The sequence below is a fragment of the Apus apus genome, chromosome 2, assembly GCF_020740795.1.
Source record: "Apus apus isolate bApuApu2 chromosome 2, bApuApu2.pri.cur, whole genome shotgun sequence".
Classification (NCBI taxonomy): domain Eukaryota; kingdom Metazoa; phylum Chordata; class Aves; order Apodiformes; family Apodidae; genus Apus; species Apus apus.
The window spans coordinates 148,367,671-148,392,251 of NC_067283.1; the positions used below are offsets into that span (position 1 = coordinate 148,367,671).

The 24,581-nt window shown below is 40.7% G+C and overlaps 1 protein-coding gene across 2 annotated transcripts in view; it reads right to left on the reverse strand.

The window, feature by feature from the left end:
* Positions 1–6,867: 6,867 nt before the first annotated feature.
* Positions 6,868–24,581, reverse strand: part of KCNQ3 (potassium voltage-gated channel subfamily Q member 3) — a 202,474-nt gene continuing 184,760 nt past the window's right edge. For both annotated transcript variants that reach the window (XM_051609672.1, XM_051609671.1), the window contains 6 exons: positions 22,374–22,561; positions 21,297–21,399; positions 18,116–18,247; positions 16,007–16,105; positions 10,327–10,411; positions 6,868–9,386 (listed from right to left, as the gene is read on the reverse strand). In XM_051609672.1, the coding sequence (XP_051465632.1) occupies positions 8,649–9,386; positions 10,327–10,411; positions 16,007–16,105; positions 18,116–18,247; positions 21,297–21,399; positions 22,374–22,561 (1,345 nt within the window). In that variant the 3' untranslated portion in view covers positions 6,868–8,648. The remainder of the gene's footprint in view (positions 9,387–10,326; positions 10,412–16,006; positions 16,106–18,115; positions 18,248–21,296; positions 21,400–22,373; positions 22,562–24,581) is intronic.

Genomic DNA, 24,581 nt, shown 5'->3' on the forward strand with positions numbered 1-24,581 from the left:
TTGCACATCTGCGTGCCCACACGTACAATCTTACCTTTGTTTTCCTTCATGTTGCCTTTCATGAAAACACATTATCCAGTGGGATTTCATTTTACCTAAAATGATCTGATTCTGTATGGAAGTCGCTGCTTTGATAAAAGGAAAAAAAAAAAATAGTGACTAAATGCTGCAGCTTGAGGAACATGGAAACACCTTTTATTTGACAGGACCTACTTTTACTGGTTTAATTACAAGTTGCTCAATACCTCATCAGGAAGGCTGGGATGAAAGTCCTCTCTGTAACAGCTGACAAAACCAGGTGTAGCCTGGAAAATGTGTGTGCCGGGATCAGTTCCAATCGTTTGATGTTTGGCTATGAGGATAATTTGACTTTCAGCAGGTTTTACCTCATGCTGCGTTTTACCCTGGGACTCTGTAATTTTAACTTTCCTCAGCTGCAGAGCAATGCTCAGGTGACCGGGGAGGGGGTTATTGTTCAGCCCCAACTTTGACTCTCAGGGACAATGCTGTGTTCTCACTCAGAGCATCCCTCTCAACAAGGTGCTTTCTCAGGAGTATAGTCTTTACATGCCTCCTTTTTCATTTTCTTCCTGTTTTTCTCTTTGTCTGGCAGCACTGTGTCCATAGCTAGCATCCCAAAATCCAAACCAAGAAAATAAGTAATTTTTAATTTCTCCTTAGTAACACAGTAGAGGCTAATAATTCATTTAAATTACTGAATAAATGCATTCATGTGCTGAAGGCTACACAGGGTAACTCCCTGCCAATGCAATTTAAATAAACACACATTCAAGCCAAATGCCTGTGATTTATCTGTAAGAGAGAGGACAGTGTGGCATGAAGTTCTGGGAAGAAGGGAGAAAATAAAGCCTTGATGTTGCTGCTTTATCCCTCCGTGGGCTGAGAGCAGTGTGAGAGCAGAATCACTGCTTCTTCCTTCTGGATTTTTTTTTTAGACTGTTTAAACACATTTGTAAGTAGGACTTGGAGTAGTGTGACTGGAGGAGCCCCATCCATATGTTCTTGTGACCTGAGCCACAGCCAGCACCCAGCATTCCTCCCTGTCCTCTCTGTCCCACTCTGCCAGTGTCCCCAGGTACAGCTGCCCAACCACCTGGCTGGGGTACAGACCTTCTCTGCCCTTAGAGATGAGCTGTGGCACACACCATACCTTAGGACCTAGAGCATCCTGCAACCCTACCTACCCGATAGGTAGGTAGGAAACACCCTCCCAGCTCTGCTTCTCTCATCAGATGCCAAAGTGCAGTAGACAATGAAACACCAGTTTTAAAAACAGAACAAATAGGCAAACTTAATCCAAGCTTCCTCTGGAAGATTGAAGTTTTATCTTCAGTTACATTTCATTATACAGCAATAAATGTTTCCATGAAAGCACCTTTGAGTAACTGTTTAATAAACATTTTTTTAGAAAAGTGTCAACTGTGTAAATTACAATATTTTCATTATTATTTTATTTCTGAAAAAGCCTGCTAAGAATTTAACACTTCTCCTTTACTCTTCTGCCATTACAATTTTACAAGATATTTAGTTTAATTTATTAAGAAATGTACTGACTCTATAAAGTTTTCGGGTTTTTGGGGGGTTTTTTGTTTGCTAAAGTGTCAGTTCAGATGTTAGCAATATTCCTCTATTTATATTTTGTTTGACATGAGGAGGTAATTCTTTAGTGTGAGGGTGGTGAGACACTGGCACAGGTTGGCCATGGAAGTTGTGGATGCCCCCTCACTGGAAGTGTTCAAGGGCAGGTTGGATGGGGCTTTGAGCAACCTGCTCTAGTGGGAGGTGTCCCTGCCCACCCAGGGGGGTTGGAACTAGATGATCTTTAAGGTCTCTTCTAACCCAAACCATTCTGTGAGTCTATGATTCTATGATATTTAATCTCTTAAAGGGATAATTATTTTTATACATATGTAAAAATTCATTTATCCCATTCATAAAATTTCTTTCCCATTTCAGGAAATTTCTGTAGAATTGGAAATTAATCCTGTTCTTCTAACCTTTTTTCTTTGATCTTTCTTAATAGTATTTTGCTAATATTGATGTTAATGCCAAAAAACCTTTGTGTAAAGAATGAGCACCAGATTTACAGCCATTCAGTTTGACTTTTTCCAGGAAGAATGCTCTGTACATTTCTTTGGAGGAACTAACACTTTTCTCAAAGCCATTTAAGGTAGATGGCCACTAAATCAAAAGAAGCAACAAATAATGCAACTTACTGTGTGTGATATCACAATTGGACTAGCTCTGGCACCTCAATCAAGTCTACTTGTGGCTATGAGCTCAGTCCTGCATGGCTGAAGTCAAAAGAATCTTGCCCAATATTTTTGCTAGGGGGACATTTGATACTGTGTTCCTTGAAAATGTACAAAGATATTATGGGTTACATTAAAAGAAATTCCTCCACACCAGAATTGAAATTTCTATTTATTAATAAGTGGTGCAGTTTTTAAAGACAGAACATAAAAAAATCAGTTAAGAAGGATTGTTTGCATAATATATTGAAATAAACATATTAAAGTTGTTCAAATATTGGACAGTGCCAGAATATAAATTACACATACAGTTTAAAAATTACAATAAATAATATTATAAAGAGCACTAAAGGCCACTTGTATAAAAGTTGTGTTCCCTTGTCAGCCAGAATCTGAAAAGCATCTTTGTAGCATGGAGAAAATTTCAGTGAGCAAGGCACAAATACTAGTAATAATAAGATGCCATAACTAGAAAACAAAATGCAGCTGGCCTTGTAACCTTCAGTCTCAGTTCTATCCTATTCTTGAGGATGGAAATAGGATCCCACTTCCAGTATTTTCCTTCACTTAACCTCAGAAGGAAGCTACTAAGTGCTGAATTGGGAAGGATCAAATCTTAGAGCCTAAATAATCAGAAGCAATAGTGATACCCAGGATCTTCATTCCCACAGTGCTCAGCTAAAAAGACTTGAAACGGCCCCGTTTCCTCTGTACCTCTGAAAATGGTCTTCAAATATGAACACCCACATTCAGCTGAGCTCCCGAAAAAGTGATACCACATCAAGTTTGTGAGGTGCTGTAGAAAGTTTAGGTTTGCAGCTCTTCGGTACCTAAAGCTCAGCGGAGGGGGCTGCGGGGTGCAAGGAATCAAGATCCAGCTCTTTCTCACACTCTGTGCACTAAGCGGGACAAATCCAGTTCTTATGTTGGCAGATGTGACACTTCTGCAACAACTGGGCTCCCAGCAAGGTGGAATTTGCTCTTACTCTGCGATTTCTGATTGCTGTAGGCTGTGATCTTGCAAACTGAGAGGACCACGGTGCTCGCCTGAAGGCCATGAGGCAGCAGCCCTGCTACTCAGGGGTTCAGGAGGGAACTGGTTGGCAGTGCTGTTGGGCCACCATTTGAAGCAGAAAAATTTGAAACTGTTTCCCTTCTGAACCACAACAATGCAGCAAAGTTACAGAAAAGAACAGAGCAAATGTAGCCAAAGTCAGTTCAGGGACTTTTCAATCATTCTTTCCATGTGCTGAATTTTTTTTTTTTTTAAATTATTTTTTTGTTGTTATAGGAGCAGGATTGGTTAATTCAGTGCAGGGAAAAGCCAAGGCAAGGACAACAGCCATTACCTGACTAGATTTTCTTTTAAAGGAGCAACTCCTTAGCTGAAGCATAAATCTCATTTTTGATACCTGCATACTTCAGCTAAACCTTCACTTCTGCCTAAATGAAATATTCTCAGTTTGAATCTAAAGAGAGGAAGCTTGATGGATAACAATGCTGCAGACAGTGTCACACAATGTAAACACAGATTCACATTTTCAAAAACTTCCAGATGTGTGTCATGTGTTAGTGACTGAAAAAATAGAGTAAAAATGTAGCTAAGAAAATTGTCTTCAGATCAGTGCTGTCTTTCTTTGGGAAATTCACAAATACAGATTAGGACTCAAAATCAAGTTTGAAATTTCTTAGTAACTTCAAGGAGAGCAATGGAAAGGTCCAGACTTTCAGGTGAAAAACATCTCAAGGCCTGGAAAGAATTCTTGGTCACTCATACAACTTCAGAGTCAGCAAAGAGAAGATTCCAACGGTTAATTGTCTTTAAAGTTAACTGTGCATAAACAAAGTGCCAGTGTCAGTCTAGATGCTAGGAAGGTCTGGTCCAAACAAAACTGGTGGCTGCTAAACTGAAATGTCACATACAAATGGAAGAGGGGATGAACCTCATCCATTCCTAGTATGAAGGGCACTATTGATCCAGATGCCTCTCTCAAATGAAATTGTGAATAACTGATTCCCTGCACAGGGTGAACCTACCCTGCAAAACAGGTCCTGACCTTTTAAATGTTGCCAGGGCCAACAATCACAGGTACTTTGTTTTATTTTGTCCAGTATCTATGGCAGAAATTGCAACTCCAAGGTTGATGCACATCCTGGACTCAACTTGAACTGGAGTCTGATGAAGCTTATGTGCACATCCCAGACCAGGTATGGTCTCCAGATCCCACCTTGCTGGTGACATCTTGACACATATTTGTTGTCAGCACAGACAGCAGAGCTGATGCACACCCTATTTTTAAACCAGATGATGTGGGAGGCAGAGAGCTGCTAAACACCCGACCCTTCTGAACAGACCAGTGACTGGTTTTGCTGAGAAGTGTGTTAGAAAAATAAATATTAAAATAAGCTAAACAGACCATCTTTCACCTTCTTCATCCTGTCCAGAGGATCCAGAGATGTCCACTGAAGACGGTCTTGCTGAACTTATAACTGGTGCCACTTAAGAAGAGTCAGACCTTATCTGGCCAGGTAGCACATCATTAAATGTTTATGATGTGGCTACAAATACCCTACCTGGTGTTTTTAAGCTGCATGTAGTAAATTGGTGCTTACAGCCCATAGAGAATGCTCAACTGAAGGCAGTTCAGCTGCACAGAGTGCAGGGCAGCCCAAATCCCACCTGCTCTGGGGCTGAACTCTGCATGCAGGTGAATCAAGTCTCTGCCCTTGTTTGGATTTTATCTTGGAATGAACATACCTTTAAAATGAGAAGATTTATGGATTTCCAGCCAGGTTTAATACTCAGAAAAGATTCCCTTTGTATGACCTGGTATGGGAGAGATTAGAAACCTGAACTGAAGAATTTGATGGGAAACTGAGAAGGGAACTGCATGGCATAACCACTGTCAAAGACATTAATAAACAAAATTTTCAGATTGCACTTGTTTTTTGGCTGCCTTTATTTTTGGTTGCTCAGATCTAGAAGCATTTTAAGAAGGGCCAGATTCAAATGAAATCAGTTGGAATTCCAGGCACTTGACAAATAAGAAAAGTGAAACAGGCTTCTCTAGTGCATACCTACACAGAGCAGCTCTGCAGAAAGGGACTTGGGGGTACTAGTGGATGGAAAGTTGGACATAAGCTACCAATGTGCACTCGCAGCCCAGAGGGCCAATCACATCCTGGGTTGCATCAAAAGAAGTGTGGCTAGAAGGTCAAGGGAGGAGATTCTACCCCTCTACTCAGCTCTCGAAGACCCCGCCTGCAGTGCTGTGTCCAGTTCTGGAGACTCCAGCTCAAGAGGGACATGGACCTATTGGAATGAGTGCAGAGCAGGGTCACAAAAATTATCAGAGGGCTGGAGCGTCTCTGCTGTGAAGACAGGCTGAGGAAGTTGGGGCTGTTCAGCCTGGAGAAGAGAAGGGTCCAGGGAGACCTTATAGCACCTTCCTGTACCTGAAGGGGCTACAGAAAAGCTGGGATAGACTGTTTCCAAGGGACAATGGTCTTAAACTAGAGCAGGGTAGGTTTAGTTTAGACATTAGGAAGAAGTTCTTTACTATGAAGGTGATGAAGCACTAGAACAAGTTGCCCAGAGAGGTGGTGGAGGCCTCATCACTGCAAACATTCAAGGTCAGCCTTGATGAGGCTCCCAGAAACCTGAACTAGTTAAGAAGGTCCCTGTGCACTGCAGTGGGGGCTGGACTAGATGACCTTTAAAGGTCCCTTCCAACCGCACAAATTCAATGTTTCTACAATACACCAATTTCAGAAGTCTAGCAACGTTAAAATCAGTTTGTAATCCTTTTAATTTGTCATGTGAAGGTTAAATCCTACGAGTTGCTATAGACATGTAATAGAAAGCCTGCAGCAGGTGCAACACAGGGAATTCCAAGAATCACAGATAGCCAAAGAATTATTCTCAATATGCCAAATTACAACGAATGACACTTTTGTCTGCTGGTTTTCTTCTTTTCAAGTTTAGCTATGAAACTGCACCAAATAAAATAATCTTTCAGGTCAAAGGCTATTTTGTCAATTAAGTGATTATCAAATTGTGCCTCATGTCATCATAGTTACTGGCCCCAGACAAGCCTATGGACTCAGCTCAGTCTTCAAAGGTTGCAACTGGTCTGCATTATTTACTCATGTAACTACAGTAATTTGTTCCCAGAAGGATGCATCATGATTTAGCTGAAGAAGCTGATGAAGTAAGAAAATCTAATCCTTCAGATGTTTCTTTAAATAGAGAATAAACACTGAAGATGAAGAAAATTCCTACATCTGGAAGAGAATAGAAGATCCTTGGATGGAACAACTGTTACAAGATATCAACAATACTGAGGAATCAAACTTTAAGTTTACTACAGTGGGCAAAACCCAACAAGGGATCTTCCATTGAGGAACACAATATCCAGGCCTGTGCAACAACCAGTTACACACGGGAAGCTCAGTAAAGTGCCTGCCTGCCTTGTGCTCTGATGGGATTTGCCAACAATGCCCAGCTGTGCAGCTGCAGCATCTCACAAGCAGTCACTGCAGAAAGTTCACATTTTAAAACTCTACATGGGCCAATCTCATGTCTCTTTTGGTCAGTGCTCAAGCCATGCTGGTGAAGTCATTGTGTGGAGTGACATGGGTCATTCTCAACAGAAGGTGGGCATGAGACATGGCAGAGAGGCTGCACCTTGGATCAGTGGGGTAGGGCTGAGCGCCTTCCCACTGACTGCAGGTGCCTCTGACTATCTGATATCTAAGCAGGTCACCCCCACTGCTCCTTTTGAAGTTGGTAGAAATTTGGTCATTGTAGATACTTGAATTAAAGAGGAGAAAAATCTCATACTAAAGCTGATGGGTGCTTTGGTTCTTGAACCCTGTGCTTACCAACTCTAATGTCTGGTTTTCCACCAGCAGTAAAGAGCACATAGCCATCAAACTTGACATCAAATGGACACTACTTCATGGACATCTGGATTGACATCAGATGAATTCTACATAGCATATTTGGACAGGCTGATTTCACTAGCTGTATTGATAATACATTCTCACTGTAGTGGTGTGATCTTTGGTTCATTTCTGCCCTGTTCACAGCAGGTTGGATTGTTTTCCTGCTCTCCCTCAATGTAATTTCCAATTGCCATGAAAAGTATTTGGCTGAGGCCTACAGACCACAGCTGCCCCTCTATTGCTCAGGGTCAGGTGACAAGAATGGTATTTATTTATTTGTACATTAATCTTAAATATGGCACAAATCCACAGATTTGGAGCAGCCCATTTCCAAGAGAAACAGTAAACAGAGAGAAACAGATCTTGGCAGCATCCCACATTGTGCAGCTCCCAAGGAAAAGAATAGCCATGCTCTGAACATCTGAGGAGCTGAAACCACTTTGCAAATATTAGTGAACTGAGCCTTAAAACCTGTACATTGCTATGGAAGCATAACTCCTAATTAACAGATTGGGAAAGTGAGGCAAAGTTACACTATGCAGCTCATCCAGTAGCACACAAATCAGTAAAAGAGGAAAGTGTATAAACCTGGAACTCTCTACACTGAACAACCTTATTGTTTGAACAAAAGGAAAATTTGGCCCCATAAGTAACAAATGGGCTGAGCAAAAGATTTTCTACAAAATGTTATTGTAATCACTCTTGGAGCAATTTTATAAACATTAGTGGAGATTTTCAAAGGAGTTTGAGGGCTTCATATTTGCATTTTACAATACGTAAATACCCTTGACCCATCCCATGAGATGGCTTTGACAGTTTTAAATTCTATGCCTAATTACATTTTGATGTTGTATTTCATGGGTAGATGAATAATGTATCACATAAGAAACATTTAGTTTACAAAACCATTTCAGTCAGGGCATTTTAGTTTGGCTCAGCTTCTTCCCTGCTTTGAATATTCAATGTTCTTGGCTAGGTTGGTTAGAGATTGGTTTACTTAAGATTGAAAAATGGATTCAGACACTATGTTTCCACAAAGGGATATTGCTCCTGAAAATATTTTTACTTTGCTGCTCTGTTTACAAAATGTAGCAAGGACCACCATATCTCGCCTGTTATCAATTCACCATTGTATTGAAGAGTATCAGATAGATATGTATCATAGAAGAAATCAGCTGTACCATTTATATAGGGTAAAGTCATGCAAACCATGCTCAAAACTAAGCTCCTTAGTTTTGGTAGCATGAAAAAAACTGCATTAGTAAATTGTACGAAATGGTGCAGAATGACTACCACTAATATCACATGCATCTTATGCAGCCATTGGTGTTTTGAACTAGTAAGCTTTGGGTGTAGAGTAAGTGAGATATACAAAGTATGCTTACATTACATGGAGAAGTCAACCAGTGACTGCCCCCACACGCACTTTTAAACTGGCTTGTTTGACGGGGTCCATATTGAGTCTGAAATCCCATCTCCTGTAGAAGACAAAGGCATGGAGCCACTTGGTGTAAAAGGGTCGGTGTCTGTGTCCGTCTCCCCCTCTGCCAGGTAGCGCTTCTCTCTCATCCAGGCTGATCCCCCGTTGGGGCCAAACGGGAAGTCGTCTCTGTCTTGGGAGATACTGAAGCCACTTGGGGAGCGCTCCAGCTCCTCGTGGTTGACAGAGAGAAGGGATAATGGAGTATCACTGTCTCTTGTTAAGCTCCTTCTCTGCCTTGGAGACACCTTATCTGAGTAAGGGCTTTGTAGGTCCCCTTGAGAGTGATAGCTAACCTGGGAGTCCATTAATGTAAATATAGGCAAAACTGTTGGCCTTTCTGCATATGAAGCTGAGGAAGGTGTGGCTTGCAGTTTGGCAGAGTTTTGCCCACCTAATGATAGAGGTTGTGAATGAGTCATATGACCGTGTGCTGAGAAACCATAAGGACTGACTTTGTTGACTGGAACCTGCTGGAAGTTGTAAGGAGTTTCATGAGCACACTGCTCAGTGTATTTATATATTATTGTTTTTAATTCAGAATATTTGTTTTCTTCTCTCTTCTCCTTTGCAGGAGAAGCAGTTTCTTTCATTGGACTGATCTCAGCAACATGGATTTGCAGCTGTTCCATATGATGCATGTGCATATCAACAAGAAAATCCAGTTTCTTCCCCATGTCATTAACCTGAAAAAGACCAACGTTATGATATTGTCTGAAGTCAATTGTTCAATGGAAGAGTCAATTGCACTGCCCCCAGCAATGTTGTGCTACCACCTTTATTGGTCATGAAGGTAACTACAGGATAATCATGACTCTCCCATGGAGGCTGGACTACAATGACTGCCACTTTATCCTCTAACTGCCTCAGGTTATGAAGACTCATCCCTACCAACTGTGCCAAAAAAATCCTTAGTGTTGCTGGATATTTGACAGGCCAGCATCCACCAGCAGTCTACAACATTATGACAGAAGTCTTGATTGCATATGGTGATGAGCAATTACCAAACAACAGATGGAATTACCTTTGCACACAGACCTATTATCTAACTTTTAATAGGCCCACAACATCAGGATTAAATATCAGGACTAATTTCCTTTCTCTTTCAATAGGACTTTGTGACTGAACATTTACATTCAATTAAAGGAATAGATGCCAATCAATAGCACTTGCCTCCATCTTATTTAGTTATATATTTAAAAACAAGAGCGTCTTGACTTGTCAAGCAATAGGTTAGGATACACAAAGAGGGCCCAAAAATATCTGTGGAGGCAATCCTTTTGAGTGCCAGATCCTGCAGAAGCAGGTGGTGCTCACAGCAAAACACTAGACAAAATTAGTATGGAGTTTAAGGGAAGTAAAAAGTTCCATTTAAACATCATGATTAGGGTCTTTCTGCCTTATATAATGGTATTCATTCATCAGGTTTCAAAATGCACAGTCTCCAGTTAATTAAATTATTTAATTAAAAGCTAACACCATAGTTTTGTGGTCGTTAGTAGAAGATCTGTGTGAGTCTTTATCACCAAGGGTACAAATCTGCCTGGGTCAGCCAAAGACTTGTACAGAATTTATAATTTCTATATGAGCTCTTCAGACTCCCATCATTGCAATGAAATTACATACCTGTCGTTCAACTTTAACAAATTTGCCCATCATACTTTGGTCTTCAGTATCTGCTGTAGATGCTTTGGCTACATATGGATCATTTCTATAAAGAATGAATAATTCTATTAGTGTTCAGTTTTTTCTTTGCATCACAGCAAGTAATTAGTATTAAAAAACAGAATTACCACCTTGATGGTACATTCATACAGCTTCTTGGAGCCCCATTTAAGAGAAGATTGAATTTAGTTATTTATACACCCAGCAGCAAAAGTCTACTTACTCTTTGTGATTCCAATTCATTTCTAAAACATGTATTTTTCATTTTTAAGTTTAAATTATTTTGGTTCAAAATTAAGATAAAGATTAAAAGAAAACAAAATAAAACAAAACATTTAAGATTGAACGAAAATAATCTCAGACTTGGTGGAATAATTTCAGGTTTGTAAAAAATGATGAGATACTCTAGGTAGTAGTTCTACAGATGGCTATGTGTTTTTAAATCTAATTATTCTTAATTAGTGTATTTGAAGACTGAATCTGAGTTTCCAGGCCGAGTGCTTGTTTTTTGTTTGTTTGTTGTTTGTTTTGGTTTGCTTTTTTTCTCAGTTTTATTAAACCAAAATGTAAATGACTGAGATGGAAATGCTGAAAAGAGACAGTCTGGCCTTGAAAGACTAAGAACTATCAGAGAATGTGAGAGCGAAATAGATTGGTGGAGCCAAACCCTGAGGCAAGTGCAGAAAGAAGAGGTTATTGAACAAGTGATGGATCCCCTCCCCGCCTGTCATCAGACAGAAGGAGAGAACTTCAGGAACATGGAGGAATGGATGGAGGTCCGTCCTCAGAGAGGCAAGCAAAAACCCTCCCAACCCCCTCCACCCTCCGAATAGGTATGAAGCCTTGGTACTTCAAGGACAGGAAAATGAAGTTGGAGCGTAAGATTTGTCTAGTGAACCACCTAGGACTTGTTGCTCAGCTCCACGACTTAGGACTTCTTCAACTAAGAAGGAAAGGAGGGTAATTGTGCTGGGTGACTCCCGTCTGAGGGGAACAGAAGGGCCCATCTGTTGAGCAGACCCATCCCACAGGGAGGTCTGCTGCCTCCCTGGGGCTCGCATTAGAGATGTTAAAAGGAAACTCTCTAGTATGGTAAATCCATCTGATTACTACCCACTGTTGATTTTTCAGGTTGGCAGTGACAAAATTATTACAAGAAATGTAAGGGCAATGAAGAGAGACTTCAGGGCCCTGGGACGGCTAGTTAGGGGGTCTGGAGCACAAGTAGTGTTTGCCTCCATACCTCCTGTAAGAATGGGTGGAGCGGTAAACAGGAAGAGTTTGCTAATGAATGAATGGCTACGAGACTGGTGCCAAAGGCAGGGCTTTGGTTTTTTTGACCATGGGCTGCTATATGAGACACCTGGCTCGATGGTGGCAGGTGAGATGCACCTGTCACAGAGGGGGAAAAAGCTTTTGGGGCAGGACTTAGCAGGGCTCATTGAGAGAGCTTTAAACTAGATGTGAAGGGGGAAGGGGAGAAAACTGGGTCTGTTAGGGACAAGCCCAAGAGAAACATACCAGGGCCTGAAGGGGGGTGGTCTAAGGAGGATTTGGTCCCACCAGTGTGCTCTACTTGCTTCCTGAAATGCCTGTACACCAATGCACGCAGCATGGGGAATAAACAGGAAGAGTTAGAGGTCTGTGTGCGGTCTAAGGGTTATGATCTGGTAGCAATAACAGAGACATGGTGGGACAGCTCACATGACTGGAACGTGGCCATGGATGGCTATGTGCTTTTTAGGAAAGATCGGTCGGTGAAGCGAGGTGGTGGAGTTGCTCTTTATGTGAGAGAGCAGCTAGAATGTATCGAGTTTTGTGCAGGGGCTGATGAGGGGCAAGTTGAAAGTCTTTGGGTAAGAATTAAAGGGCAGGGTGGTATGGGTGATACAGTTGTGGGAGTCTACTACAGACCTCCTGATCAAGATGAGGAAGTTGATGAGGCCTTCTACAGGCAGCTGAAAGCAGCCTCACAACTACAGTCCTTGGTCCTCATGGGAGATTTTAACTACCCCGATATCTGCTGGAAGACTCACACAGCCAGCCTGTCACAGTCTAGGAGGTTCCTCCAATGCATTGATGACAACTTCTTAATGCAAATGGTGGACAAGCCGACTAGAAGAGGAGCGCTGCTGGATCTTGTGCTCACCAACAAGGAGGGCCTTGTTGAAGCAGTGGTGGTCAATGGCAGCCTTGGCTGCAGTGACCACGAGATGGTGGAGTTCAGGATCCTGTGTGGGAGGAACAGAATACCCAGCAGGACCAGAACCCTGGACTTCTACAGAGCAAACTTCGGCCTCCTCAACCAATTGTTAAGGGAAGTCCCATGGGACAGAGTGCTAGAAGGCAAAGGGGCTCAAGATAGCTGGTCAACATTCAAGGACCACTTCTTGCAAGCACAGGATCAGTGTGTCCCAATGGGTAGAAAATCTAGTAAGGGAGCTAGGAGACCAGCATGGTTAAAAAAGGAACTGCTGGGCAAACTCAAGTGGAAAAGGAAAATCTATAGATCATGGAAGGAGGGGCTGGTTACTTGGGAGGAATATAGGACTGTTGTCAGAGAATGTAGGGAGGCAACTAGGAAAGCTAAGGCCTCCTTGGAACTTAACCTTGCAAGTCGGGTTAAGGATAGTAGAAAGGGCTTTTTCAAATACATAGCCAACAAAACTAATACCAGAGGCAGTACAGGCCCACTGTTGAATGAGGTGGGTGCCCTGGTGACAGAGGATATAAAGAAGGCAGAGGTGCTGAATGCCTTCATTGCCTCTGTCTTTACTCCTGCAGGATTTCCCCATGAGCCCCAGTTTCATATAGCCCCAGAAGAAGTCAAGATAAAGGAGGAGTTTTCCCAGGTAGAGGAGAATTGGGTTAGGGATCAGTTGAGTAATCTGGACATCCATAAATCGATGGGTCCGGATGAAATGCATCCAAGGGTGCTGAGGGAGCTGGCGGAGGTCATTGCTAGTCCACTCTCCATCATCTTCAGTAAGTCATGGGTAACAGGAGAGGTGCCTGAGGACTGGAGGACAGCAAATGTCACTCCAGTCTACAAGAAGGGCAAAAAGGAGGACCCGGTAACTATAGACCGGTCAGCCTCACCTCCATCCCTGGAAAGGTGATGGAACAACTTGTCCTTGGCACTATCTCTAGGCATATGAAGGAGATGGGGGTCATCAAGAGCAGTCAACATGGTTTTACCAAGGGTAAGTCATGTTTGATTAACCTTGTAGCCTTCTATGAGGAAATTACTAGGTGGATAGACGATGGTAGACTGGTAGATGTGGTCTATCTTGATTTCAGTAAAGCATTTGACACCGTCTCCCACAGCATCCTTGTAGATAAGTTGATCAAGTATAGGTTTGATGATCAGGCAGTGAGGTGGATCAAGTACTGGTTGAAAGGAAGAAGTCAGAGAGTTGTAGTCAATGGGGCAGAATCTAGTTGGAGGCCTGTGACTAGTGGAGTCCCTCAGGGGTCGGTACTGGGACCGGTGTTGTTCAACATCTTCATCAACCACCTGGATGAGGGTACAGAATGTACCCTCAGCAAGTTTGCTGATGACACCAAGCTGGGAGGAGTGGCTGACACACCAGAAGGCTGTGCTGCCATTCAGAGAGACCTAGACAGGCTGGAGACTTGGGCGGGGAAAAACCTGATGAAGTTTAACAAGGGCAAGTGTAGAGTTTTGCATCTGGGGAAGAAAAATGCCATGTACCAGTACAGGTTGGGGGCTGACCTGCTGGAGAGTAGTGTGGGTGAAAGGGATCTGGGGGTCCTGGTAGACAGGAGGATGACCATGAGCCAGCAATGTGCCCTTGTGGCTAAGAAGGTCAATGGCATCCTGGGGTGCATTAGAAAGGGTGTGGTTAGTAGGTCAAGAGAGGTTCTCCTCCCCCTCTATTCTGCATTGGTGAGGCCACATCTGGAGTATTGTGTCCAGTTCTGGGTCCCTCAGTTCAGGAAGGACAGGAAACTGCTGGAAAGAGTCCAACAGAGAGCCACGAAGATGATTAAGGGAGTGGAACATCTCCCTTATGAGGAAAGGCTGAGAGAGCTGGGTCTCTTTAGTTTGGAGGAGACTGAGGGGTGACCTCATCAATGTCTACAAGTACGTAAAGGGTGAGTGTCAAGAAGATGGAGTTAAGCTTTTTTCAGTGATGACCAGTGATAAGACAAGGAGTAATGGATACAAATTGGAGCATAGGAAGTTTAAGGTGAGTTTCAGAAAATTTTTTTTTACTGTGAGAGTGACAGAGCACTGGAACAGGCTGCCCAGAGAGGTTGTGGAGTCTTCTTCACTGGAGACATTCAAGACCCGCCTGGACGCCTTCCTGTGTGATGTACTCTAGGTGACCCTGCTCTGGCAGGGGGGTTGGACTAGATGATCTTTCGAGGACCCTTCCAACCCCTATGATTCTATGATTCTATGAAATCTAAAGTAGATCTCATAATAAATTTTCTTCTGTGTTATTTTCTACTGTCTGTCCAACAGATGGACTAACTTCAGGAGGTAAGAAGATGATCTCTGATTAACTAAAGAACTCTGATTTATAACTTCATGGGATCTGCAATGTTCATTATCAAGTTAAATTTTTATCTAAAAGGTTCCACACAAACCTCAAAAAAAATTATGTCTTTCCATAATCTATATAAAAGCCTAGAAAAACAATCCCTAAGCACTTGTTCTTTAACTTGACTTAGAAGAAATACACCCTGAAACTTTTGTTTTAACAAGTTCAGTTCTGTGACAAAATTAAAAATATATCTTGCTAGAGCAGAAACTATATCTAAAGCATGTCAGATTTTGCACATTGGGTTATTGATGGTATGGGCACACTCAAATTTTGTAATCTGCTTTGTTTCCCAAATGACCATTGTTTCTTCCATATTTGGCTCTCTCTTCACATTTACATGTTTTTAGATTTTTTCACTGGGTGGGATAAACCAGATAGAGACAAATTAATTTATTTTATCTAACATTACTTTTGCTCTGAGCAACTGTAACAGCTTTGGGGACGGATTGTTGATGGTCTTCTGTGGTTCTTCATGGATATTTATTGACAGATTTATAGTTGTAAATAACAGAAGCAATGTCACTTATTACTGAATTCTTGCTACCAGGAATGCAGCAATACAATATTGCTCTGTAACTTTCACACCCAGGAACCTGGTATTGCAGTGTTTTTTCAGCAATTCTCACCTAATAGAAAACTCTGGGCTTGCCACTTCGTGAGAGCTATAAGGAACTTTTTCCTCTTCAAGAAGATAACTGGTTTACCTTCAAACTATTGGTGATTTGTATTGGGGCTTTAACTGGGTTTGCTAGTTGAATGTTAGAAACTCAGTATATCAATAATCAAATGTATGTATTTAATATAAAATCACATTTCCAAACTGCAAAGAAGCTGAGCTAGACAACTAAGAAGCCATTAAGTTTATATTTGTTATATATTCTTCCTCAGGAAGTTAGCATCTTTCTGGCTCAACATTTACACTTACATATCTTGTAGCAGTGTATCCTCTCAGCATCTTTACTACCACAGTGTCCTGGCTGGATGAATGAAGAGCGTGCTTATTGGTATGAATGAACCTTTTATTTCTATTTTGGTCTGTGCAAAACAACAAGGCATAAAAAAATCACCTGGGAGACTGTTGCGAAGGGTAAGAAAAAGCTCCTCCCTTTTGGGATTTCTTATGCTTGGGAGTAGATGGAGGTCCAGGTGTAAAAATCATATCTACTCTAAAAAAAAAAAGAAAAAGAAAAATGCAACTGGATAAGTCCATTCCTAAATGTTAATATATGACAGAAAATGCTATGTACCTGCAGCAAACAGTAGCAAAGATTAGAAAAAGAAGCACGTTTCAGTTTGGTAATAAATTGAGGGTCTTGTCTTGTTTGTTCTGTTCTGGGTCTACAGTCAATACATTGAATTGTAATTACCTGGCAATCTCATGGTAAATAAATTATATCTGGCTCACTGTTACCAAACTTTGACATTTGAAATACATGACTTCATTTCCTTTAAAGGAACTAAATGGTGTAGTTGTCAAAAAAGCTCCAATAACAACTTTTCCTAAAAATGTCAGGAGAGACTCATCAGGTTTTCTGCTGGATAGCAAAAATCAGAATTCATCCAGTAGTGGTAATTCTTGATACTTGTAATAAACCAATGACTTTCTAGCCATTATTGCACATATTATCAGTAATTAATCAAGTTATTTATTTATAGAATAGATCAAGTTTTACAAAGAATCTGACTTGACTTTCTATTTGGAACAAAAGCAGAATTATTGTTTGGGAGACCCCAGCCTATTTAATTACACTTTTTTACTATATCAATATATTCTGACATTTGTCATATCCAACTGCTCAGATGGAAGAAAGCCTCTCTTCCCTCAGCCCACACACCAAACTGACCAGATATCAGTCAGCACTAGTCCACAAAGCAGTTATGTGTTTTATCAGACAATCCATGCACCTTGCTCCACGAAGTTTTGAAAATGGAACTCAAGAAGCTCAAGGCTCACAAAGCTAAGCTATACATTTGCTGGACACCCTAGCATTGCTGGGCCATCAGTCAATGTCTCATCAATCTCCTGTGGCACCCCGTTACTCATAAACACAATGAGTTGAACTCATCTCCCTGGTTTTGTCCAAATACAATCAGTGGAGAACTGGTCAACACAGTGAAGAAAAATTGGAGGAAAGTGAGGGAGATTCAGCTGATCAAATCAAGGCATCTGTTTTAAGAAGGGATTAATTGTGCCAAAAAGACCTTTAACTATGCTGACTAGCTTCCTATTAACTATAAGAGTAATCTCACAGGGCTCGACAGAGTTATGCCTTTTCTTCAAAAACCTCTAAAAAAGTCTTCCCTGTGTTTATGCAAAATGGCTGCTGAAATGTAGTGATTCTTTATCCTGGGGTGTGGCACTGCTGAGCAGAACACCTCAGGGTTGAGGCTGTGCTGTGATTCTCACCCTAACTCACTGTGTGAGCTGAGCCTAATCATGTCAGTCACCTTCACTGCTGTGAGGACTCATGAGATGTGCCCTGCTGTCCAAAATCACACCTCAGCCTGAGGTAAAGGAAGGACCTCTGGTACAAGGCATGTAGACACTACCATACACAGGGTGCAGGTTTCTAACATCATGAGTCCTCTTTAACTTCCTGAGTCCAAAAATACATTATTGCATTGAATTCTAAGCTCATATGATGCAGAGCTCATTTTGTAGAGTAATAATGGTGCTTTGTAGTATATAATTAAAGAGAGTAGCTTCTCTAGAGCAATAATAGTGAAGTCAATTTACAGCTAAGTGAAGGGTATGTAAAACCTTCAGTGCTGATGGTTTTTTGCACTTGTATCACATGTTTCACCAGGCACAGATCAGCAGAGAACCTAGCCCAATTAAAAGCTCATGTAGAATAACTACTGCTTCATTTAACATCCATAAAATGGCGAGAAGGGAACAACGTGACCCTAATCAAATAAGGCAACGATCAAGAAAACTCACAAGATTTTTCCTCCAATTTCCTTGTTCTAAATGTGAGCCAGTGGCCTCTTCTGCTGCAGTTAGCCCTGCTAGCTCCTGACTTGCCTTTATTCTTTGAGGAAAATGCTTTTTTAATTGACCAGCTACACTGTGCAAAGACAGAGCTCCTGGTTGGCCTTGTAGGCAAACAGGCCAACTATGTTCTTATTTTGCCAGCAGAGCTACACATTTTCCCCATTTATCAGAGGATTCTTACCTTGTCTGAAGATACTTTATTCTGGAAAGCATATCAAGATGCCCTGCTGAGTATTGCTCTATCACATCCTTTACATCATAAGGCCTCAAAGTCTCCTTGAATTTTTTTTTATAGAGACGAAACTGTAGTATTCTGCAGGATAAACAGAAAAATCACTAACTTCTTACTTAAATTCCATAATGATAATTTGCACTTTTATTGAGTAATTGATAAATACTCTGGATGTTAGAAAACTGAGAATGTTATTTCAAAACAATACAATAAAACTTAAGCAGAGAATAATATCATACGACATTCATAAGTATACAATAGTTGGCTTTTCATAATTAATGGACTAAAAGAAATTATTTGCACAAAATGTCTTTTTCAGCACTATCATCATAACTAGAAATAGTTCGAAGCTTAAACTCATCTGTGGAATTTGATTTTCAAAAACACAAGTCACAGAGGAATTTGAAGCTGTGAAGCTGTGAATGCTTCAGTTTATTAAAGCTATTTTTTTGTCTATAATGCTGAATAGCTTCCAGTTTGGTTGTGATTTTTCATTTGGGAAAATTTTGGATAGGATATGTTAATTGGATAAAAATGTGAAAGTTAAGATGTCAGCAACTGTTCAAGATGTGGAGAAAAGAAAAAGTGTTAGAACTGCCTGAAGTGTCCTTGAAAAAACAGCAGTATAACATTATAGTAGTAGTAATAATAATAATAGCTGCTATTATTGTTATTATTATAAAATATCCTAGCAATTCATGACAGAATTCTTGTAATAATTTGCTGCCAGAGCACTATAAAATCATTTGGAAATCTTTTTTTCATTCTTTTCTTTTTGTATATGAGCTTATACTGTTATATCACGGTAGAATATTTCTGTTCTTGTCAAATAGACAAGAAATATATGTAAAGAATGAAAAGCATTTTATTTTCTTAATCTGTCTTAGGCTTGGGATCCAAAGGTTTGCTTTCTCAGTAGAGTCTAGATGTTCTTATTGGTCTCAGTTGGGGAAGTGCTGTTGTCTTTTAAGATTCTAACCTATTCTTTACTCAAGGTTGGTGGGTATTTTTAGCCTGTATGAACCTTCATTTAGCAAAGATAATTCCATTATGACTTTTTAACGGTTTTTAATATTTTAACTCTTTTGCTTATAAAACTTTAAAGATTTCAAAATGATACCTTTTATGGATAGCACCAAAAATATTATTAAAAAAAAAAAAAAGAATCACACTGTTAGCAATTTCAATTCAAAATAACCTTGATCATGACACTGAAAACCCATTAAGGGTTTTTTCTGAAAGAGTTACTTCCCTTTATCATTCAGTGTCTGGGTAAATTACACAAGGGAAAAAAAAAAAAAAGAAAAAGCCTGATTTATGATTGAGTTTAAAGGGAAATTAATCATAGAATCATTAAGGTTGGAAGGGACCTTAAAAATCATCAAGTTCCAACCCCCCTGCCATGAGCAGGGAACACCACCACTAGATCAGTTTGCACAAAACCTCGTACAACCTGGCCTTAAAAACCTCCAGGGATGGGGCATCAACAACCTCCCTGGGCAACCCATTCCAGTTCCTCACCACCCTTACAGTGGCCCAACACAAGTCTCATGTCTGTAACTCCTTAAGTGAGAACATTGATCTGTTACAACTAGAACCTGCTATGAGACATCAAACCACCACTAGCTATGTTTTGAGCTGACAACATCATGGGTATGTCTGAAGTAAACCTCAAAGGAGACCACCAACTGCCTCCTGGGAGGTCCTACATAACAGACATGCATTTAGTACAGGCAAAGTCTACAGCCTTTAGGTCTCCTTTACATTGAAGTAGACTAAGTAGTGTGTTTATTTAAATTGTTCTCTTGAACAGACAAATTCCATTTAAGTTTGCTTTTAGCCATATTGGTTCTATTTTGGATGTCATATTTGAAATACAGTTCTGCAGGGCATTGCAATGGCTTCCTAAGTCCACTCCCATTCCACAGAAATCTTTAACTTTAAATATTTTAAGCATTGTCACAAGCATTAATACAAAATATGATCACATATAAAAGTTTGGGTTTTTGTACTTCACAAAGATGATAGAATATGTGTTTTCATAGAATAGAATCATAGAATCATTAAGTTTGGAAGGGACCTTAAAGACCATCAAGTTCCAAACGCCCTGCCATGAGCAGGGAACCCCACCACTAGATCACATTGCACAAAACCTGGTCCAACCTGGCCTTAAAAACCTCCAGGGATGGGGCATCAACAACCTCCCTGGGCAACCCATTCCAGTTCCTCACCACCCTTACAGTGAAGAATTTCTTCCTAGTATCTAACCTAAATCTCCCCTCTCTCAGTTTAAAACCATTACCTCTTGTCCTATCACTACCATCTCTGATGAAAAGCCCCTCCCCATCTTTCCTGTAGCCCCTTTCAAGTACTGGAAGGTGCTATAAGGTCTACCCGGAGCCTTCTCTTTTCTAGGCTGAACAGCCCCAACTATCTCAGGCTGTCTTCATAACTACATCAATCATACATTACATCAATCAATTCCATTTGCACAGGATGTGGGAAAGGCAGTAGTAATGGAGGTGGGGCTGGAAAATAGGACAGATGTAGAGTTTGTGTTTGAAAGCATGCAGGAACCAAGGAAAGAAAGGGAAAACTGAGGAAGAAGTAGGGATGAAGAAACTTCCAGCAGGAGGGAAGCATTCATGTGTAACATGAGCAAAGCCTGTCATCAGGCTTAAGGAAACTTGGAATTTCAATGACTGGTTCTCCTGTGCACAAGTGTAAAAGAATCAGATATAACAACTTCTGGAACAAAGAAGTAACTGCAGTGAAATAAAAGTATTTTCCTATGGGGACATTTTTCAAGGGAAGAGAGTAAAAATTAGTGAGTGGAGGAGTAACAGAGCTATGCAATATTATTTTATAAGAAATATATTTATGGTGTATCTTGCAAAAATGGCACAGTCAATTGAAAATAATTTTCCTTCCTCCATATTTTCAAAGAGGACTTCAAATATGGTCTGTCTTGTGCTTTCCAAGATATCTAGAATGACTTAAACTATTGCATCTAAAACAAAAGCAGTAACAGCAATAATGAATCAACTTGTAGCAACATGGTAATGTAATTTCCCAAAACATAAGCTTTCAAAGTCAAGGTGAAGCATGGAGGAGCATCAGAGACATTTACCTGACAGCTCGGATGGCTGTCTTGAATGTGGGGATCATATCTTCCATAAGGAAGTCACTACTGTCGCCTCTCTCTTCTGCCATGGGTTCCCCTGTTCCTGCATCTGCAAAGCAGGTAAAAAAAAAAGCTGTGTGAACATCTGATCCTGCAATTTCTAGTGGATGATTTAGCTAACTAAAGAACTACATAAAGTGTAATTTATTAAGGGAGCATCTCTCTTTCTCTGATCAGCTCTTGAAAGTTATTTTACAATGTAACGTTACTTGAAGGATTTCCTCTCAGCTTCCAGAATTTCTGAAACTTGCTTTCCAATGAATTTAGAAATCTCCACTTTTAGGAGCTTTAACAATTATAAATATTTGCCAAAATTATTTTAAGGAAGGTTAAAGAAGGCATAGAAGCTACAGGCCAAGTTCTCCTTCCACTTAGAGCTCACGTAACTTCATGGAAAAGGATAACCAAGCTCCTGGTGTGGACATGCAAACTACATCCTTGGTAGTCTGCTCAGCATGCACTGCTGTCAGGTGGCAGAAGGAGAAACTGTTACTTAGAGACAATTTAGACACTATAGACAACAAGAAGAAAACGTGTGCCCAGGGAAGCTGAGAAAAATTATGCACAGACACGCAAGGGAAATCTGCTGAGGGGCAGTCTTAGGGGGAGGGAAGCAGTTTTTGACTCTATAAAACAAGGTTTTAAGAGATTGCAGTGAGGAGATATTTGAGAAGCCTGGACACAGGCTAGTGCAGGACTGTATGCAGTTTAGGAGGGGGCTGCCTTAGCTCAACATCACTCCCCAGTGCACCCTCTTGTTCCACGTCAAATAGGTTGATCACACCACTAACTACATACTGCATTGATTGCTGTTTTTCAGAAGCCCACTGTCTTATTTCAAGCACTGCGTTGCCTGCACTCCAACATCCATTTCTTGGAGATTTCCCAAATGTGCCATATAAAACCAGGGACCAGGCATGCTTGGTCCAGAAAGTCACAAACCTTCAACAGAAGATGCAGGAGAGCAAAGTAAAATGGGGAGAAGAGGGGACAGATAGGAAGAAATCAACACAGATGGGCTACCTTCAGAGCTTTGCCAAAAAGCGTAGGCTTTCATTCGGAATGCAGTGCGAAAACGCTCCTTATTATTCAAGACAACATTCTTAGGCTCTTTTGAAGGACTTTCTTCAATGGCATCTACATTCAGAGGAGTAAATAGCTTTCCTTTAGTATTGGTACCACGAACCCGATCCAAGAGACCCAGCTTTTGGCTACAAAATAAGCAAAAGTAATCATTTTCTTCCTTTGTACACTTTTAAGGTGTTTTCATGATGCTTTAAGTATATAATGGGCTAAATAAATGTTTTGTACACAAGGACACTGCTGGGGCTACCATACATCAACATCTCTGCAAGCAACAGCTGAGCTCCATAGATAATTAACTGCTTTTTATGAGCATTTTTTGTATCAATGTTGAAAATGTTACCAGAGGGTGTTGCTAGCCTCTCTATGCAATGTGTCAGTGCTTCAGCTCTGGTGGCATGTCTGAAGCATTAGATTCATTATTAAGAACAGAAACACCACTACTTAGGCAGTTATATTGTCTAATGATAAAGGATGCTTGGCTTTTCCTGTTCAGTGCTTTCTTTTAACTCCTGGGTCTGTGACAGGCTATTAAATGAATAACTCATGTGCATAGCCAGGACTAAAAGAAAGTCAGATGTGCTGTGGACCAAATAAATTACCAGTAAAGCACTGGGAAGGCATTGCCAAGCAATTACTAGGTACATGGTAGGGCAGTTCTTTCTACCACTCTCTTTCAATCATCTCTCACTACACTAGAAATTGAGGTGACCTATACAAATTGTAGTAGAGTGACATATTTTGTTCCTCTGATGATTCCTTGCACTGTCCTCTTACAGATTTACTGACCAGTTATTTTTCCTTCACTCATAACATACAACTAGAATTGCATCTACTTGCTGTCTTATCAGCATCAGTAACCCTTCTAGCAGCCTGATGACTTCAAGGCAATTACAAACACCACTGAAAAGAGCACCAGAATAGGAATTTGCTACTGAGTGTATCAGCTTAAATATGCTCTGAATACTTCACAGGTGAAAGATGATCTAATTATGTAATTTGCTTGTTCACTTTGGTGCTTAAATATTTGCCAATTGCACATTTGTTTTTAAAAAAAAATAAAAAATGTAGGGCCAAGCCACGGGAAGAAAGCCTGTCTTGTAACCTATTCTTGGATATCACAGTGTGGGATGTCTCCAGGGGGAGGTGAATTGTGCACACACAGTCAAGAGGTCAAGAGGCTGTTAGGAGCAGGAGAGAAGGGCAGGCAGGGTGAGTGGAAGGAGAGAAGAAGCCACTGCAGCTCTCAGGTTTCTGACAGCCACAGATGGGAGCAGAGCTGAAGGATGGTGACCAGAAGAAAGAGATTTCATAGGTATGCAGAGAGGAATCTGTGCAGCTCAGCTGAAGCCAATAAACTTGCTGGCAGGAGAGACAAGCATGGGGAAGGTCCACCATGCAAGGACATAATGGACAAGGACAGAGACTTGTGTGCACACCTTGCAAGTGAAGGGTAGCATTCACAGAACTATTTTTTCTCTATTTAAGGAGTTATCTTGGTGAGATGGATTATTTTTGTGTTCTGGTATCTCTGGTGTCTTTGGTGTACCCTGAAAGAAGGATCCATTTCTATTTCAGAGTTCTGTGCCAGTATCCCTCCACAATGGAAGTTCTTAGGACTTTTCTCTTAAAATTATAAGGGCAACATGGATTTAATGATGTAATGATTCTGCAGCTTTTATAAGTGCTGACTCTAGTAGGAATACTGCAGTTTACAGCATACAAAATTCCTGCGTTGAATATCATGGCTGTTGCAAGGTTTTGTCTGGGGTACTTTGGGGTGGTTTTCTGTGGGTTTTTTTTGTTTGTTTGTTGTTTGTTTTTTTTTTTTTGTTGGTGTTTTGTGTCTGTGTGTGTTTGTTTTGTTTTTCTTCCAGTATTAATTAATGGGGCACTCATCTCTACTATCTCTTTTTGATTAATATATCTGATTCAGAAGGGTTTTATGTGTTTCCCTGTCACAAAAGATGGAAGGACTAAAGTTTTGTGTAGGATGTTTTTTTGGGCCTTCCGAATATTCTTGCTGACAACCTGACAATACATGTGAATGCAATTTCTGCAGCCCAGTAAGTTCTGGTACTTGCCCTGTCATTGCACGTGTGAAGTGCACGTGTGTACAAGTATGGAAGTGGCATCCAAGAAGGACTT